This window comes from Culicoides brevitarsis, chromosome 1, assembly GCF_036172545.1.
Source record: "Culicoides brevitarsis isolate CSIRO-B50_1 chromosome 1, AGI_CSIRO_Cbre_v1, whole genome shotgun sequence".
Taxonomy (NCBI): domain Eukaryota; kingdom Metazoa; phylum Arthropoda; class Insecta; order Diptera; family Ceratopogonidae; genus Culicoides; species Culicoides brevitarsis.
This window is the reverse complement of record NC_087085.1, coordinates 10,027,493-10,047,671: the sequence shown is the minus strand read 5'-3', so window position 1 is coordinate 10,047,671 and position 20,179 is coordinate 10,027,493. Positions and strand designations below refer to the sequence as shown.

At 25.4% G+C, this 20,179-nt stretch overlaps 1 protein-coding gene across 1 annotated transcript; it reads right to left on the bottom strand.

The window, feature by feature from the left end:
• Nucleotides 1-698: 698 nt before the first annotated feature.
• Nucleotides 699-16,768, bottom strand: LOC134837244 (protein Teyrha-meyrha). The gene is made up of 8 exons (XM_063852613.1): nucleotides 16,642-16,768; nucleotides 15,481-15,708; nucleotides 15,212-15,395; nucleotides 2,950-3,188; nucleotides 1,495-2,261; nucleotides 1,207-1,432; nucleotides 1,073-1,147; nucleotides 699-1,009 (listed from the first exon to the last, which is right to left on the bottom strand). The coding sequence occupies exons 1-8, from the start codon at nucleotides 16,756-16,758 to the stop codon at nucleotides 938-940; spliced, it is 1,908 nt and encodes a 635-aa protein (XP_063708683.1). The 5' UTR covers nucleotides 16,759-16,768; the 3' UTR covers nucleotides 699-937.
• Nucleotides 16,769-20,179: the final 3,411 nt, after the last annotated feature.

Below are 20,179 nucleotides of genomic sequence, written 5' to 3'. Positions count from 1 at the left end.
AAATGTAATTGAATTCAGAAGTCCATAAATGGGTGCCAAACAGTGATTTGAAATAAATGATATTTGTTTGTTATGTTTTTGTTTTTCGTATTTTTTTCGAAAGTGTGCGTGTATGCAATTCTTTAATTGGTTGAATTTACATAATTTGCGTACATATATTTGAATAATGATGGCGTATAGCTCGTTAAAATAGGTGTGAAAATTGCTCGGAGGTACAAAATTTGCACAAAGTTTTAGATGTTGCTACCATTTACAGATGCGACCACCATTATTGTTTTATCCATCTATGGGAACGCTTTTTAATCGTTAGCTTAGACCTGTAAACAAATTGCTATTAGGAGTGTTTGGCGAAAAATTATAATAATTGATACAAAGTTTGTTTTTTAAACATTCATTGATTTTTCTTTTTATTTACATTCTACAATTTTTACTAATAATCATTTATTGATTGAGTAACATCTTAATCGTCATAATTTAAGCCTTAAGAAAGATGGGGAGAAAAACTAAATTAATCCTCTTAAAATAATAAAATGGATTAAAAACGAGTTAAAATTGATCTATCTACATTACTTATACTAAATTCTTTCAGGAATTGCTTTTACTACGTATTTTTTTTTACAAAGATATTCTAAACAAATTTTTATCATGATTTTTTTTTCTTTTAGTACAGAGGCTATAAAGTTATTATTTACACAAGATTTACATTTAATAATAAGTCAATTTTCTTAAATGGTATGAAAGAGCTATATAATATGACAATGTAAGAGAGAGAAGGAGACCATAAAATTTTTATTTATCTTTTTAATGTTTTTATTGCACACATTGTTTAACCGCTAATGGTCGATCCGAGCGAGAGACAATTAGCGGGATTTCTTGTTGATATGATAAGTTGAAGAAATATTGTTGCGAGTTTTTTTTTATATTTTTTTGAAGTTAATTAAACGTGAATTTTACGAAAGTCACTGTTGTGTGTGATAATTTTACATCGAGGACAGGATTTTTTGGTATCCTAAAATTTTTTTATTTAAAATTTAGAATTTTTTTTTTAAATATTTTAAAAATTGTGACTTACCGACTCACTAATCCAGCAATCTTCGCAAAGGTAATGTCCACAAATAGTTGAAAGCACGAGAGATTTACAGCTTTCCTGTTATTTTTTTTTATTAATTTTAGTTTTTTTTTCTTTTTTAGGTAAATTTGACTTACTTTACATATGAAGCATTTATAATGAGGCGATCCTTCGAGCTCCCGAATTCTCGCCTTGAGTTCTTCCAAGACCTGCGCTTTGCTAGCGGGCGGATCCGAGCTTGTCTCCGATGTACTAACGTAAGATTCAGAATTAGGAGTGACAGGAGTAGGCCTTAGCGGTGTAACGGGAGTTGTCATATCTGTAGCGGAATCAATCTCAACTGACGATGTCGCTTCTTCAGTGCTAACGAGACGCCAATTAATTCAAACCATGCAAAATTTCGTGAATCTCAGCAAGGAACTCACCTATTTTTATCCGTATTTGACGAAGGGCTTATCGAACGACGTCGCTTATTGTCCGTATTGTCATCCGTGTTATTGTCAACGACAACTTCCTCATCGGCATCCATGTGATTGCGCTCTTTGTCGCTACTCGTGTATTCCGTCTCCATGCGATTGTTGTGATGCGTGTGATCGTGGCTCGTTGTCGTGACTCGCGGCATGATTGTCTCTGCGTGCGAAACGGGCGGCAACGGCGGCGCATTGCTCCCTGCAAAACAGGCGCGCTTGTAAAAGTCTTCCAAAACAGCGATACTGCTGTCTTTTGTCTTACAATTCATTGCGGCGAGATTAAAGCGGTGTTTCCGGTCCCAATGATGTGCTGGATGAAGCGGCGTCAATGATGGCTCGTGTTCCAGATTTTTATTCGCTTCCATTTTTAGGGTGTTATTGTTGTTGTTGTTATTGTTGTTCAGCGGTTGGATCATGTTTATCGCGCCATTTGACGTTTCATCGCCGAAACTTTCAACATCGACAGTTTCATCTTCTTCTTGGGTCGCAGAGGCTTGGGCAGCAGCTGCATGAGCGTTTTCCTGTTGATGCTGTTGTTGTTTGCGAGCACAATCCTCAATGTGTTGCGTGATTTCTTCGGGCGTTCGTTGCAATCGACCATGACAAACGGGACAAGATTGACATTGACCCACGGGAGAAAAGTCATCGCTGCCATCAAAACGACGTTTACGGAATTTTCCACGAAGACGACTTTGACGATTGGTTCGTATTCTATTAAAGGTCTGAAGAAAAATTTAAAAAATATTAAAATAAAAATTTTAATAAGAAATTCTATTTTGAATGAAAATTAATAATTTCTTCCTTTATAAAGAGTTAAAAAAAAAACTTAAAAAAATTCTCAAAGGTTCAAAAAAAAATTTTAAACAAAAATTTAAATTTTCATGATATTTTATGATGATTTTCTCATTTTATTTTTTTTTTTTAAAATTTTAAAAAATAAATATTTTTTTTATTTTTAAAACTAATGCAATAATTAAAATTATTTTAAAATTAATTTTTCAAAATAAAAATTTAAATTTTCATAAAAAATCAAGAAAAATTAATTAATTTTAAAAAATTAAAAAATATCAACAATTCATAAAAAAATAATTCTCTTTTTTTGCAAAAAAAAAATAAAAAAAATAAATAAATAAATTAAAAAAAAAAATTAAAAAAATAAAAATTAAAAAATTTTTCTTTAAAATTTCAAAAAAAAATTTTTTTATAAAAAAATATTTTCAATAATTTTTTTGAAAATTTAAACTTAATTAATTTAAGAATTTGATTTTTTTAAAAATTAATTTAAATTTTTATTTCTTTTTTTTTTTTAAAATTAAAAAATTTTTTTTAATTTAATTATTAAAATTTATTTATTTTTTATTTTTTAAAAAATTTTTTTAATTTTTCAGCTTTTTAAAAAAAATCACTCACCTCCCATCGACTCGTTCTCCCTTGATAACTATTTTGCACGGCATGCATTTCCATGCTCAACGTCCTTCTAAGCTCCTGTCTTTCGATGAATGAATTGGGTTTCGCCAGTCGATTCAGCTCGGCTGCATAATGAGATTCAAGCTCGTTTTGAGGTATTTGGGTAGCACACACGGGACAAATTGGTCCGTGCTGCGTTGTCGGCGATGGAGTCCCAATCACGGGTTTCTTTGGACCAACACCTGAAACGGAAAAATTGCAATTTTAATCCAGCTGTTTTTTTTGCATCTCAATTGAAGCAAAAAAGAAAAAACTCAACGAAGAAGAAGATTAAAACAAAATTACACAACTTGACGTATTTTAGTTATTGCTTTAACGCGCTTCTGTTTTATTGCTTTGGCATTACAATGGCTTTTCTTTTCCTTTTGCCTTGCTCTCTTTCTCCCGAGTGAAGTATAGCAAGGTTAGCAAATTTTACGCCAAGTAAATGACATTTTAGTCTGTATTGTCTCGTGTTTTAATTTATGACCGTTGTAATCCGGGCACTTTGGATTTTTTTTTCTTCAACAAAGGTACATTCAATTTATTCACTCATTCAATAAAATTTTCTTTATAAATAAATCTCTTCGTTTTTTTACAGATTTTATTTCATTTCAACTAAAATCTGCTAAAATTAATGATATTTATTCATCATATCACAATATTTGTCATTTTTCCCCAAACTAAACTGAAACCGCACTGCACAGTGACTATGACACTCAAAATCATGCAAAAATTGTATTTTGCACCGCAAGCGTGCCCGAGAGGTGTTATTGCACTCTCACGAACTAAACTACAGAATAAATTTGCTAAATTTGAGCAAATAAAGTAACATCAGTTGCATGGCTCTCTCTCTGTGTTGATGTGTATTTAGAAAATTTGAAACCGCAATGTGTGAACAACATATTTTGGTGTCAATTCGTATCAACATATTAATTAAATAAAGCGATTAGCTTTTCCAACTTTAGTGCGAAAAAATTTTTTCCGACGGCATTTTTTTTTTTTGCAAAAATAAGGTTAAATTTTTTTTTTTGCTAAAATTAGGTTAAAAAATTAAAAATTTTTTTTTTCAAAAATTTTAAAAAAATGACTTTATTTTTTTTTAATTTTTTTTATTTTTTTTATTTTTTTTATTTTTTTTTTTTATTTTTTTGATTTTTTTTTTTTTTTTTTTTTTTGTTTTTTTTTATTTTTATTTTATTTTTTTTTTTTTTTTTTTTTTGCAAAAATTAGGTTAAAAAATGACTTTTTAATTTTTTTTTTTTTAATTTAATTTTTTTAAAAATTAGATTTAAAAAAATTTTTTTTAATTATTTTTAAAAATTTTTTAATTTTTTTGCTAAAATTAGGTTAAAAAAATTATTTTTTAATTTTTTTTTGCAAAAATTAGATTAAAAAAATTATTTTTTTTATTTTTTAATTTTGTTTATTAAAATTAGGTTAAAATATTTAAAATTATTTAAAAAAATTTTTTTTTTCAAAAATTGGATTCAAAAATCACTTTTTTATTTTTTTTAATATAAAAAATAAAGTTAATTTTTTTATTTTGCAAAAAATCAGGTTAAAAAAATGACTCATGAAGCAAAAAAAAAACAAAAATTTAGCAAGACCATAAAAGAATGTACAGTTATTAAATTCACGCCTTTGATGGCCTTTTTGTCAATTTGCCTCTCTCGAAACTTTAACAGTTAATACAAATTTGATGATCCGCTCATAAAAACGACAGGAGGCTCGAGAAAAGTTTTGATTGTGCAACAAAAGTCCATCCATAAACTATAAAAAAAAAAGTTAAAACGATATAATTTTTATGACGGTCTTTTCTCTCTTCTTCATCTTGCAGCGAGCAACAATGTAGCAACAACTCGTTAAATAAATCAGGGAGTACATGTGGAAGTCAGAATTGATGTAAAATTCATGTTTAACGACGAATTTTTATGGGTTACGATGCATTAGCGGACTTGTTAGAAGATCCCGCCAACAATCCATCATCATCCTTCTTGAGTCAACAAAAAAAAGGTAAAAAGTTGCAAATCGAAGATTAATTAACTCAAATTTTTTTCATTTAAATTTGATATCAAAAATCAGAGAAAGGAACAACTGACAGATAATTAAAAAAAAAAGTTTTAAAAAAATGTCAAGTGTTGCTCCCTCATTCCATGCCGACTTTGTTGCACATTTAATTTAAACATAAATACACTTAATTAAATTCCATTCTTTCTTTTTTTCTCTTGATATTTTTTTTTAATTCCGAAACAATCTGCTACAGGAAAGAAATTATCCACGCGCAATTTTAAGACTTCAATGAAGAAATTTATCACCCTCGATTTTTTTTTTCGAGATGTCCTTACTCATCCTTTAGACGACTTTTTTTTCGTCATGCACGCTTAGTTGAGCATAAAAAGACTATTTCGCGCCGATTTTTTCTCGCTACAGTTAAAAAAAGATCAAAAAACCTTTTTTTTTCATATAAATAACAATTATCTCAGTCTGTGAGTAGGTAATCTAATAATGTCTTCGTATTTAGTGTTAAACGACACACTTTACATTCTGATAGATGAAAATTATTTACTTTTTGTGCAAAATATGCAACGATGCGAAATTAATCGCAAAAACCATCGGCGACAACAACAAGGACGAGAAAAAAGGGAACACAAGTGATTATTTGAAAAAAATAAAGTTTTAAAGGCGATGTCAACCCTCCTTGGTTGTTGGCCAATTTTTGTTCAATTTAATCTTTTTTTGTGAGTTTTTTTATTTTTTTTTACAGATTTTTTAAGTAAGTTCATGACCGTTTGTAAGGAAGAGGAACAGAAGGCGACAAAAAATTGGATTAATATTTCATGCGGAAAAATCAGAGATAAAGTTGATGGATTTATATCAAAAAGTTGAGTTTTTAATAGAAATTGCTTTAAAATTGCGGAAATAATGCACTTTAAGACGAAAATTGATTTTTTTTTAAAGTTAAGAATTTGATAAAAATGATAAATTAAAAAATATTTTTAACAAAAAAAAAGAAAAAAAAAATAAATTAATAAAAAATTAAATAAAAAATAAATTTAAAAAAATTATTTCAATAAAAATTTATTTAAAAAAATTGATTCAATAAAAATTAAATATAAAAATAAGTAAAAATACTCAAATAAATTGATAACTGAAATTTTTGATTTAAATTAATTGTTTTTAATTAATCTTAAGCAATTTATTTATTTAATTTATTTTACGAAATTAATTTAATTTAATTTTTATTGATTTAAAGATTTGTTAATTTTTCATATTTTTAATTAAATTGAAATTAATTTAATATAAATTGGTAACAAATTTATTTGTTTTTATTTTTTCCGAAAATCAAATCCCATTTTCCAAATTAAATTTTTTTCCAAATTTTTTTTTTTTTAAATAAAATTGTAAAAAGTTTATTTTTTCTTTTAAAAATTTTTTAAACATTATGAAAAATTTTATTTCTTTAATTAAAAAAAAATAAATAAATAAAATAAAAAAAAAAATAATAATAAAATAAATAAATAAATTTAAAAAAAAAAATAAAAATAAATAAATAAATAAATTTTATTTAAAAATTTCTCTGATAAAATCAAAACAATTAAGAAATTAACTTTTTTTACCGATAAATTACCAAAAAATTTCTTCGTAACACATTTCTGACGATCGATTTTCTTGTCAAAACATCGATCGATTAAACCTCAAAATATCTTCATATCACCATTCCTCCAAAAAATGCCGCAAATATTATTGTTATTGCCTCGATAATGCATTCACTTATATAAATTATAACACAACCGAACCTACATTTACACTTTTATTAATATTTTGTCTCTTTTCCTCGTTCTTTCATTGAAAAAAAAAACTTTTAAAATAAATTCAAAAACACAAAAGAGAGACACGTAAAAATAAATTCAGCTTCCTTTTTGCTGCATTTTCTCACATTTTTCGGCTGTTTTAATCAAAAAAATTTTTTTGCGCTAAAAGATTACATTAAATGAGTTATCACGCGGGTTGAATTTTTTTGTGTGTGCGGTTAAATTGCATCAATTGACATATCTCTTGTAAACATCAAAAAACTTCAAGAAGTTGGTCAAAGCAATAAACCAAACATGATGAGTTAACCACATGTTGTTGACCACTTCTCAAGACGAGATTTTTGTGACATTTCTTGGTTTAATTTTCACACTTACATCGACCAAACATTGCAAGATACCGAAGGTGAAGGTACCAATTATCAAGACAAACATATCTTAGTTCCCCTTGACAAGACTCGGGTAAGCAAATATTGTAATAGTTGTCATCATATATCACCCCATCATTGTCGTCAAACGGGAAAGTTGTGATAAAACTCACAGAAACATCATTTATTTTGGCAACAGGCAACATCTGTGGCACCGAAATTCATATATTTTGTAAAATTTCTCCCCTTTCTCGCACGACGAAAGATTAAGGAAGAGATCATGATACTGTCGAAGGAAGTGTAAATGTGGAGTTTTGTACTGAACAGACGATTTAACAATTTTTTTTTGCGGTTGATTTCCGTTTAATAGTTGTCTGTGTGTTAAATTTTACACGTAAAATGATAAAAAAAGGGATTTTAAAATTTATAGTTTTTTCCTCGTTTTTTACGAGACCATGTGATTTTTCATGTCTGAATTTTAAATTACTCGTCGCATGTGACGAACAAATCACATCGTTATTTTTAATTTTCTTTTGTGGTTTTCATTTCCAGGCGAAATCAACAATTGTTGCGAAAAAAAAAATTAATTTTCCCTCGCAATTGTCATCGACCGGTAATTTATTAAATAAATTCATGACCTTTTCATGACAAAAAAATCTAATTACTCTGTAAATGTTTCCATTTTAACGCCAGTTTCATTGTCTCGTTGCTGTTCAATGCGATTGTTGTCGTTCCGAAGCAAAAACCGCAACATCATCCGCACACTTATTCACTCGTAGTCCGAGTTGGAAATGAAAATCAAGAGGTTATGATGCAGGAAATTATGTTATTAAAACTCTTCATCGGCAATCGTTCCGTATTATCGTCGCTATTTATTGCGATTCATGACAATTTTCGCAATTTTCGATGTAAATATGGTAAAATCCCACGTAAATGTCCCGTGAAAAAGGTGACGATTTTCCAGACAGTTGAGTTTTTGTTGTCATGTTTGTTAGGAAAATTGACCGTTTCTTTTACAGGCGCAACAAAAACAGAGAAGTGCAAATCTGATTGCGGTTTTGGGACTCCCAGTATTCCATTTCAATTTCTGCAGTTGGCATGCGAGAAAATGAGAGAGAAGTGAGGAGGCATAAAAATACGCAGACATGGCAAATCACGCGTTAGGGACACATAATTGCAGTAATTGATTGTGAATATGTTAAAGTTTTGCGATAAGTTGGGAGAAGTAGTCCCAAGATAGAATTTTTAATGAAGTCTCGAGTTTTAACAGGTTTCGAGGTTTTTTATACAATGTTTGTTAATTAGCTTTTTGTAAGTGATTTATTTAGAGGTGACCACACACGTTTTATTATTTTTTAGTTAATTTTGAGTTTTGAAGTGATTTTTTTATTTACCTTATGAAAATAACATTTATTTAAAATTGTTTGATTTTTTTTCTAAAGACACAAATTATTTTTTTTTTTTAAGTTTTTAAAATAAGTTTAAAATTTTTGAAATAAAAATAAAAAAAATAAAAAATTTTGAAAAATTTTTTTTAAAAATACTATTTCTAATAAAAATGTTTAAATTTTATGTTAAATTAAAAAAAAAAAAATTAAAAAAAACTGTCAAAATTTAATTAAACAAATTTCAATTTTTCAATGAAAAAATTTTAAATAAAATTTTAAAATGCAATTTTCAATAAAAAATTTAAAAATAAAAAATCTTGAAAATTTTTTAAAAAAAAAAATACAAATTTTTGATGAAATTTTTAATTGGATTTTCCAAAATAAAATGGGGCATAAAATAAATAAAAATAAAATTTAATTTTTAGTAAAATTTAAAATAATTTAAAATTTAAAAAAAAAAAATTTTTTTTTAAAAAATATTAATAATTTTCTGTTCAAGCAATTATTAAAATAAATATAATTTTTAGTATTAAATTAAAAAAAAAATTTTTGAATTTTTATTTTATTGTTTTTAAACTTTTTTAAATATTCAAAAAATTATTAAATTTTTAAAAGTACAAAAATTTGATACATATTTTGCTAAATTTTTTTCGACTTATTTTAAAAATTTTTATTTTCAAAATTTTTTAAAAAAAAAATATCACATTTTTGATTTTCTATTAAATATTTTTAAAAATATTTTAAATCCTGGTGAATTTTAAAAAAAAAGTTGAAATTTTGAATATAAATTTTTTAAAATATTAACATTTTTAAAAATTTTAATTTCTTCTTTTTTGATTTATTTAAATATTTTTAAATAAATATTTTTTATTTTTTAGAATGGAATGCCATATTTAAATTTTGATTAATATTTTAAATTTTTTTAAATTGTTATTTTAAAAAAGATTTTTATTAAATTTTCATATTTTGAATCGAATTAAAAAAAATGGAAAAAAATATCAAATTATTTAATTTAAATTTTAATTATTTATTTAAATACTAAATAAATATTTATAAATTTTTCCATTTTAAATTTTGATCTATTATATTCATAAAATAAAAAAAATAATATTATCTTTTAAAATTTATATATATTTTTTTTTAAATTTATTATTATTTTTTTATTTGAATAAAAAAATCTTTGAATTTTCTTCATTTTAATTTTTTATTTTAAATAAAACTTCACATAATTTTATTTTTTTTATCCATTTGACTTAAAACCAGTAGCTCTCATTTCTAAGTCAATGCACAAAAACTGACAGGAAACTTGCATCGCTCAACAGCTTAGTCAAAATAGATGACACTTTTCTACATGAAATCCTCCAAATAGATTTCAATTATAAAAAATTCAAGTTTTCCTTTTATTTTATTTTATTTTTGTTCATCTGTTCACTCGACGGCGTATAAATGCCACACAACAGCTTGAATCGAATTTAAATTCCTTTCAAACAATTTTTTTTTTTCAATTTTATTAAGTAGGTATCAACACTGCTAATACCTCGCTTTGCTCCCTTTCTACCATTTATGATTATTTATGAAAAATGTTTTAAAGCGATAAATAAATAAAAAAAAGGAGAGTGAGAGATACCATCAATGATATACTTCAAATAACAGCAATAATACCAAATGTAAGCTAGTTACGAGTGTTTGTCTATCACACCGTATTAAGCGGGTAAATGACACGTCTCCGTCTAAAAAAATTATAATCCTGTCTATGGCAATTTTTAATATAAATTCTAATCCTTAAAACCAACTAAAAAGTCAACAACAATTATTATTAAAGTGTCACCTTTTGAGCAATTTAATTCAGTTTCGTAGACAGACAAACGATTTTTTTTTCCAGATGAGACTCGCATAATAATGAGACGATTATCGGAGAACATCTGGGTCAGAGAGAGAGAGGAGTGTTCATATTTTTCCGAAAAGACCCAAACTAACCAACAAAAAGCGATAAAAGGGTGTTAATTCGAGGTACATGTTACAAGACAAATCCCCGTAAATCCTCTTGTGATGGAAAAAAATAACATCAGAAGAGGCGGAAAAATAAATTAAATTCGTTTCGATCGGAAAAAAATCGCTTCTTGTCTTTTTTCGAGCTATAATTTAATGGATAAGTGATCAATTTAAGAGCAACGTTAATTTCTAATTAAATATTCAATAAGAACGTGCCTTCTTGTTTTAATTTCTTTATTTGTGGCGTTTTCTTTTCACGACGACCCCCTCGTAATGAAATAAAAATAAAGAAGAAGAATTTGAGAAGAACTAAATAAGTAGAGAGAGATTATTTGTCTTTCTCGCATTTTAATAATTAATTTAATTTTCGTGGATTTTATGTTGAATATTTAATTGGAAATTCGATGTTTTATGCAAGTATATTTTACAAAAAAAATTCAAGTTACTTTAGACTTATAAATAGTAAGAAACAGCTTTTCAAAAGAAAATTTAGATTTTTTTAATTTATATAAAATTTTATTTTTAATTTAATTTATTTTTTATTTAATTAATTAAATTGTTTTTTTATTTTTATTGCATTTTTTTTAGTAATTGTAAAAGTTTTATTTTAAATTTTAAAAAACAAAAAAAAATAAAATAAATAAATTTATTTTGAAAAAAAAAATTAAAATTTTCCATTTTTTTAATTTTTTTTTTTAAATTGGTGAAATAATTAAAAATTAATTAATTTTATATTTTGTTTAATTTTTATTTTTTTTATTAATAATTTAATAATAAATATTTTGATAATTTATTTGATTTTTTAAATCAAATTTGGTTATAATTTTTTTTATTATTTTTCCTTGTTGAAAATTTCATAAAAAAATAATTTAGAGAATTTTTAAGTTTCTTTTAATTTTTTTTATTTTTTTAATTTTACTTTCAGAATATTTTCAAAATGGGTCAAAATCAGTAAATCCAGAAGTTGTTCAAATATTTATCCAGAAGGCTGAGATACACTTTGAAGTGAGTGATGTTACCAAAGTGTTTCAAAATATTTAAACAATCATCAAGACAATGCACTTATTCCTCATCTGCGCTCGCAAAAGAGGCAAAAAATACGCAAAATAAAAACAATATCCATTATTTTGCATATTATTGTGTTGAAAGTGAACAATGAGAGTTGTGTCGCAACAACCCCAAGTACACACATATTTTACAAGTCAAATACCATCAATTTTTCAAAAAAAAAAAAAAAAAGTAAAACAGTAGCAGTGAAGAAATGCATAAAAAACATTGATGGCTTTTGTCTCTTTTTTTGCTTGATACACTTTCCGTACTTGAAAAAAAAAATAAAAGTGTTCAGTACGAGATTTTTTTTTTGTAGAGAACGCGCTTTTTTGCATGCGAGTCTTGAAGCGAAGAGTACTTATGTAAAGAAGCTTGTTTAACAAATTTACATACAAAAGGATTTAAATGCATTGCACATTATACACACTCAATATTTTATTTGCTTATCACCAATATCGGCATACAAAACTGTCAACAATGACAAAAGTTGCTGATGTGCAGTTGTTGCAGTTTCTTTTTTTTTCACCAACAACAACGAAAAAAAAATTGACAATAAAATAGTCGCGGATTTATGTCTTTAATGGCATTTTAACGGTTTCGCGAGAGGTGTTATCTGCGAACGCAAAAAAAAATAATAATAACAACAACCAGGTGGTCGATATGGAACATCATTACATATTCAAGTCACAACTAGATGAGTGTTCACCGGGAAAAATTGTGCAAATTAAATAACGCATTCGCAATAAAAATCAATATTTTACAGCGAACATATATGCTAAAAAGGCCGTTGTTAGTGTTTTACCAAATTGAATGAAATTTTAAGTGATCTATGTGAGATGAATTTTAAACAATTTGCGTGAAAAAAAGGATTGAATTCCTTCGTAACACCGTCGAGTCGTTCCCTATTATTTTAGAGTCGGAAAACTCGCATTCTGGGGGGACTTGCATAGATATTTTCCTGTTTTTGCGAGTGGGAAAGCCAATTATGAATTGTCCTCTTGTGAATTTGTGTTAGACGAGCGAACCATTAGAGAGAAAAATCACACACTTTTAGTTACTAAATCAAAAATTATATGAATTGATGACAAATGGATTTTTACATGTATTTGTAAGGGGATGAAATTTATTGAAATTATTGAAATTTTATTATTTTTTTATGATAAATTGTCAAAAATATTAGTTTTTAAAAATTATATTTGATTTAGAGATTTTTTTCGAATATTTAAGTTATTTTTTAAATTTATATTTTAAATTTTATTAATTAAATTTTTTTTAAATAAATTATTAATTTTTTTAATTTTATTAAAAAAGGTATTTTTTTTTAATTTTAAAAATTTTATTTTAATATTTTAATTTTTTTATTTTAATTTTATTTTAAATATTAAAATTTTTTAAATTTTATTAATGAAATAATTTAAAATTAATATTTACAAAAATTATTATTTTAAATTTTTTAAATGTTATTTTTTTTTAAAATAATTTGCCAAACAAATCAAATAGTATTTTATATTTTGAACATAATTAAAAATTTTCTTAATTTTCAGTTTTAATTAATTTGTCAAAGTATTTGAAAATTTTTATAATTAAAAAAAATTTTAAATTTCATATTTTTCATATATTTTACTACTAATTTTATAATTTTTTAACAAAACTTTCTTTAGCTTTAAATTAAATTAAAAAAAAATACAAAATTTTTAAAATCTGAAAATTCTTATTTAAAATATCTTGAAATATTAGGTGATAAAAATAATTAATAAAAATTATAAAAAAAATAAAAATTTATTTAAAAATAATTATTTTAATAATTTTGTTATAAATTTTTTAATTTCCAATTTCAAAAATATTTGAAAATTTCTTTTGAAAAATATCAAAATTATATTTTATTTTAAAATTCGTAAATTTTAAAATTCGTAAATTTTAATTTAAAAAAAAATAAAATTTTCTAAAAATTCATTCAAAACATAAAATACCGAAAACAGCCTATTTCAAAAAATAACAACCAAAAATTCTTCACTAAATTCTATTTAAGATACTGATTTATTATTATTTTTTTAAAATTCATATTCCAAAACCAACAACCTCATAATTGTTTAAAAAATCCTTTTGTCCCACATTTTACATTAAAATTGTTACAAATCATGTAACGACAAATGACGACACGACGACGACACAATTCAACCCTTTCCCTCCTAATTTGTCAATTAGTATTGTAAAAGTGCACTCAAACAACAAATAAAGCTCATTGAATTGAATTCAAAGTCATCGTTGAATTTTTATTTTTTTTTGCAATTTGTCATAAATTAACAAGATGAATTGATACAATTAAATTTATTTATTTCATGGGGTGCCTTTTTGTGGTTTGTACCTTTTTGATCTTTTTTTTTAATTTTTATTTTTGGCCATTAGTGTAAAATTAATGACTTGCTCACTTGAAATTTTTTTTCATGATGCACCAAAATTAAAAATAATCTAAAATTACATTGTTTACATAAAAGTCACTGATAAAAAAAAATACAATAAGAATTCCTTTTTCGAACACAATGACTTAACTGGCCGCTTTTCTATGTAAATAAATAAATATATCGGATCGCAATGTTTTTGAAAATAATAATAAAAGTTACCAAATGCATCCATTTGGTTCATGTTGAGATGCATAAAATGTAAATAATATCGTACAATTTACATACGTATTTGAGTTATTTCTTTTAACATTTTTGTTAACAGAAAACGCATTAAAACTCGTCTCTTTTTGTTTCTCCGATTTTTCGTTCCTGCTGCCCATCCGCATATTAAGTTAACATAAAATAAAATAAGATCAAACACAATAGTGAATGGGTGGCAGAAAAATATTTGAGTAATTTTTTTAAGAGCATTGTTCACGAAGCTCATTGAATGCGCGTAGAGAGGAGTCAATTTTGTGATAAAACACTTCTACCGCCAACGTGATCGTGTATTACAAGAACAAACATTTTAAAAAGGTGAAAAAAGTATTTTAAATATTTTTTTTCCTTTCATTCAACGAGTTTGGAACGAGAACAAGAGAGAAAAATACTTTTCATGACAAGCAACATGGACTCGGCTGAAAGCATAAAAGAAGCAGGAAATATTTGAAAATCCATTAATGTCACTAATTAATATGTCATGAACTTTATAAACAAGATAATTTATCAAGAAATGAGTTGAAAACATGCGGTTATCGTGTTTTTTCCATTTTTTTCTCGTTAAATGGAACTTTTGTTGTCATAATTCATTAAAGGCGCGCACTAATTGATCCGAGATTTCGTCAAAAAATTTATTGTGAGATCCTGTGAAGATCGTAAGGATTAGGAAAAGCACTTTATTTTGACTAATGACGCGTGTAAACGCGTGCTTCAAGACATTTTTAATTAATTATCACACAACCCCAATTCTCTTCCGCAAACATTAAAGAAAATTTACCGCACTAAAATTTTATGATCTCACAATTCTACACATGTTAATGGAGTAAAATGAAGATTATCTATTGGCTTTCAACTCTTCTTCTTCTTCTTCTTTGCCGTATTTTAACACTCAGAAAGCTTTTAACACCCGAAAGTTATTGCTCTTCTAAAATTTTTTAAAATTTATGTGAACTCACGTCGGAATCCAGGAGTTTCGCCGGGACTGCTGCGCGACGGACTGCATATCCGATCACGATCGCGATCTCCTTCTTCGCTCGTATGGCCCTCCATGGATTCGTCCTTTGTTGGCGGCGAAAGGGATGTGCAGGCGGGACTTGAGGAGTCTGTTCGATATGATTCACTGCCGCCGAATAATAAGCTCTGAAAGGGAATTTTTGATGATTTTTATTAATTTGATGATTTTATTTAATTTTTTTTAGAAAATAGAAGAAATTTCGAAACTTACTTGATCTAATCCGAATCCAAGGCATTTTGGTGGCGCAAATGCTGATGATAAAGGAAGGCTCGAGGGAAATGGTTTGACGAATGCACCGCCTCCGCTAAAGGGATTTGTGCTGTTCGCGGATGAGACTGCGGGATTAAGATGAGGATGGAGGAAATGAGGCTGAAAGCCATGTAAAAGGTGGGCACCGTACGAGAGGGAAAAATTGTGGAGATCTTTTGCGTCAGGCATCTAAGAGAGAAAAATTTAAAATAATGAAAATTAATTAAAATCAGGTAAGAAATTAATTTTTTAAGGTTTTTTCTCTCAAATAATAATAAATATTTAAAAATTTAAAATATTCGAAATTAGTTAAAATTTTCTAAAATTAAAAGTAAATTATTAAATTTAAATTAGTTTAAATTTCTTTTTAATTTTTATTTTAATGAGAATTAATTTTAATTTATTTTTTTAGTTGAAACAATGTAAATTTATTTCAATTTTACTAAATTTTAATTAATTTTTTAAGTCAATTTAATTTTTTTTAAATTCTTGATTATGAATTTTTTTAAAAATATAAACAAAAATCAATTTATTTTTTTTAGTTAAAATAATAATAAAAATTTATTAATTTGCTTTCAATTTTAGTAAATTTTAATAACCTTTTCTATTTTAATTTAAATTATTATTTATTTTAAATACTTTTTCAATTTTTTTGTTCTTAATAAGGAAATTTTTTGAAAATTTTAACAAAATTTTTATTTTTTAAAATTTTTTTTTTTTAATTTTTGAATATTCATAGAAAAAATTTTCTTCGTAAAAATATAAGAATTTGTTGAAAAATTTTAATGAATTTAAATTTATTTTATGTTTTTAAAATTAAATTGATTTTTTTTTAATTTTTTTTTGCTCAATAATGCCATAAAAATTTTGTAAGATTTTTTAATTTTTTTTTTTATAAATTTTAAAAGCTTTATGGCTTAAATTTCGAATAAAAACTCTTAAAAAGTACTACTCAATCGAATGAAATTAGAATTTTAACACAAACAAAAAACAGAAACCTTAAATTATATAAAAATTTTTCAAGAATTTCATCATATTTTTAACTTTCATCAATTTTTCGGTACTTTTAAATCTTCTAAAAAATCTTTAACAATTAAAATCACTTTAATAAACAATCAGTACCTGCGACGGAAACGGCCTTTGCAACCGCAATGCGTCACTCAATCCGTTCGCTGCTTGTGAAAACACAACTAACGCTGGCGAGGACAAATGTGCTGCTCCATAACTTGAACTATCCATCGTTTCTAATTGTTTTATCATTAAATTTGATCTTTTTTCTTTGTTTTTATTTAAAAAATTTTCTTTAACAAAATAAATTCGGCGGAAATATTTTAATTTAATTTTTTTATCACAAAAAATTATTTTAAACACTTTTCTTGACTATTCAAGAAATATTTTAGATTTTTCACAATTCATCATTTTATTTATTTTTGTAAAAATTTTTCATGTAAATTTTTATTTTATTTTTTTTTGTGAATTATTTTTGCATTTAATTACTTTTTTTTAGTTATATAATTAATATATATTTTTGCTTTTTTTCAGAATGAGCCGCTTAAATGTGCCTCGCATAACACACTACTGGCTTTTAACTATTTAATACACTCAACTTGTCTTTTTGCACATTAAACACTTAATAATTAACTGGCAAAAATCAAGTAACTCGGTGTCGGTGTTGTTGTCGTCGTCGCGCGGCGATCTGTCTATATCAACTACCTGATAAATACTGAATTTTATCATACGCAACGTGTTGTGTGAACACGAAAAATACAGCGCGGCGACGAAGAAGAAGAAGAAAAAAGCAGTTCATATTTTTCTGTGTGTGTGTGTGTGTGTTGCACATGCGGGCTGACATCCAATAGGCGTGTATATTCGAGAAATATGGGAATGGTTTCGAAGTATATAAAGCGGGTGCTTGTGTGTGAGTACACGGCCTTCCTACTTTTTGTGAATGAATGTTCGCTGCACGACTCAATGGAAGCAAAATGCGTAGTAATAATAATAACAACAACAATAAACTTCCACTTCTGTTCCTTTGTGTGTCGCGTTGTACCTAAAAAAAAATAAAAAAAAAAAGTTTTTTATTTAAATAATATGGTTATTGGTAGGTTGTAGCTTGTTGTTTTTGTAGCTAAGTAAGTATATAAACGACACCGAGAGATGAGTTGAGTACAGTTCAGTTCGGAATATACTCGTCGCGTACAGTAACTTTATATACCTCCGATGTCCGGACTAAAGTTTGAACTGAACTGAGTAAAAATAAAGAGTATTTAACATTTTGTGTAGCTAGCTTCGTTGCTGATGTTGATGATGATGAAGGAAAAACCCAAACCCATTTTTTTGCTTCCATTTATTTTTTCCTCATAACATAAAAAGAGATAACGAATTGTCTTCATTTAATGCCTCCATATGTGAAAACACACACAAACCGGATTTATAGTCTAATAATGATCTAATTAAAATATCTCTGCATTGTTCGTTCCAAGCTCTTTTCTATGGAGTACAAGAAGAACATTCGTATAAATAATAATAATAACCGAAAAAAGTTTTTTTTCTGTAATAATTTATTCGTGAGGTTCTGTTCGAAGGGGAGTTGAATAAACTTGTGGGTCTTTTTGTTAGTTTATAGTTTGTTGTATCATTTGTTAAAAAAAAGTGAAATATATGATGGTTACTACGCTTGTTACAACTTACAACATGTTAAAAAGGGAAAATAAAATATGGCTGGAAATTTTGTTAACCTTTTTTTGTTGTTTTTGAATTTTATTTGGTAGTTTATGTTGCGATGGTTTTTTGTTTGAAATGAATTGATATTAATGGAGTTTTGTGAGAAGTAAAAGTTTTGTTTTGGATTTTAAGAATAAAAGGCACTTAAAACAAATATTTTTAAGATTTTTAAAAAATTATTTTTAAAGAAAAATTAATAATAATTAATGAAATTAGATCAAAAATTTAATAAATTGAAAATTTTTTAATTTTTTTTTTACTAAATTACAAAAAATGTTTTTTTTTTCTTTTTTTAGGCCATTAAATTTAATTATTTCACTTTATTTTTGGCGAAAAAATTCAGGGGGAAAAATAAAAATAATAAAAAAAAATGGAAAAAAATTGAAAATTTTTGACATTTTTTGGTACTTTTTGACTAAAAAAACGATAATAATGTCCAGTAAAAATTAAAATTATATAAGATATGAACTTAACATGCTTTAAAAACGCATTATCTACCGAAAATTTGATGAAAAAATTTTTGAGTCACGTGACTAAATTTTTTATTTTTTCTTAAATTTTTATTTTGTGACATTTTATTAAAGTTTTGACTTAAAAACTTAAAATAATAAAAGTAAAAATTATTTCAATGTGTTTAATCAACGATTAACGTTCAAAAACGTCAAAAAAGTAGTAAAAAAAATTAATTTTTTTTTTATTTTTTTTCTCCCCCCCCCCCCCCCTTCATAAAAATCCTCATGCGACATAAAGTGAAATAATTAAATTTAATGGCCTTATAAAAAAAAAATAATGAAGTAACAAAAATTATTCATGAAATGAGAAAAATTACATCGAAATTTAATTTTTTTTTATGTCATGAACTTGTAAAAAATCGATTTTTTAAATATTTCATTATTTTTTAATTTTTTATATAAAATTTTGATTTTTTTTATTGTTTTTTGAAATTTTTATATCAATCTCTACAAAAAAATATCAAATAATTTTTTAATAATAATTTCTTCAATCTACAATAAATGAAACAAAAATTTTTAAAAAATATGATAAATATAAAAATATCGATATTTTTTCGAATTTTAAGCTCATTTTTGAAATTGAATGGATAAATATATTTTTTTTAAAAAAAAAATAAAGAAAATTAATAGGAGGATTTTTTTATAAAAGACTTTTTAAACTTATTTTTTTTTAATTTTCAAATTAAATGTATTGAATTTTTTTTAACCAAAAATCGTCAATAACTTATAATTTTATTAACTTTTTAATTTCTTATTTAATAAAAGCTCAATTTAAATTTAAAAAAAAAAACTGTTTTTTTCGATCAATTTTTGTAAATTTTATTTTATAATGATTATGAGCTAATACTGATTTTTATTTTTTTAATTCGTTAAACTTTTGAAATAAATAAATAAATTAAATATAAAAAATAAAATAAATTTTGTAAATTTTTTTACAAAATCTGAAAAAAAGTTCAATTCAGAAAAAGTTAGCAAGAGTAAAAATACACAACCTCATTACAATTTTATATTTCCTTGAAAGCTCCTTAAAAAAAAGGTAGAAAACAACAAAAAGGAACATCCTTAATATCCGACCATAACTCTTCAGTCCGGAAATAACAGTAGCAATAAAACTCTCCTTACACAGCAACGACGACAAGAAAAAACCCTCAGTACATTCTGCGACGAAAATTACGTTAATAAAAAAATGAAAAATTACTTTAGTAAATTATAACGAAGAAGCGGAGACACATAACATGTCTGTTATATTTTATTTCTTTTTCATAATCCGGTTGGTTGATAAATTTTCTTTCACATTGTCGAGTCTTCTTCTTTCGTCGTCGTCGCAATGAAGCCAAAAAAAAAGAGAATCCATTTCCTCATAACTTTTTTTTTTCTCGTCCGTTTATTTATTCCTCAAACAACAAACTAACAACAACAAACAT

What these genes read in the sequence shown, in the direction of transcription:
- LOC134837244 (XM_063852613.1), bottom strand. Translation starts at nt 16,758, where the DNA reads ATGGATAGTTCAAGTTATGGAGCAGCACATTTGTCCTCGCCAGCGTTA. An exon ending in AAAGGCCGTTTCCGTCGCAG is followed by an intron (nt 15,709 to 16,641) that starts GTACTGATTGTT and finishes TTTCTCTCTTAG; the next exon opens with ATGCCTGACGCAAAAGATCT. An exon ending in GGAGAACGAGTCGATGGGAG is followed by an intron (nt 2,262 to 2,949) that starts GTGAGTGATTTT and finishes ATTTTTCTTCAG; the next exon opens with ACCTTTAATAGAATACGAAC.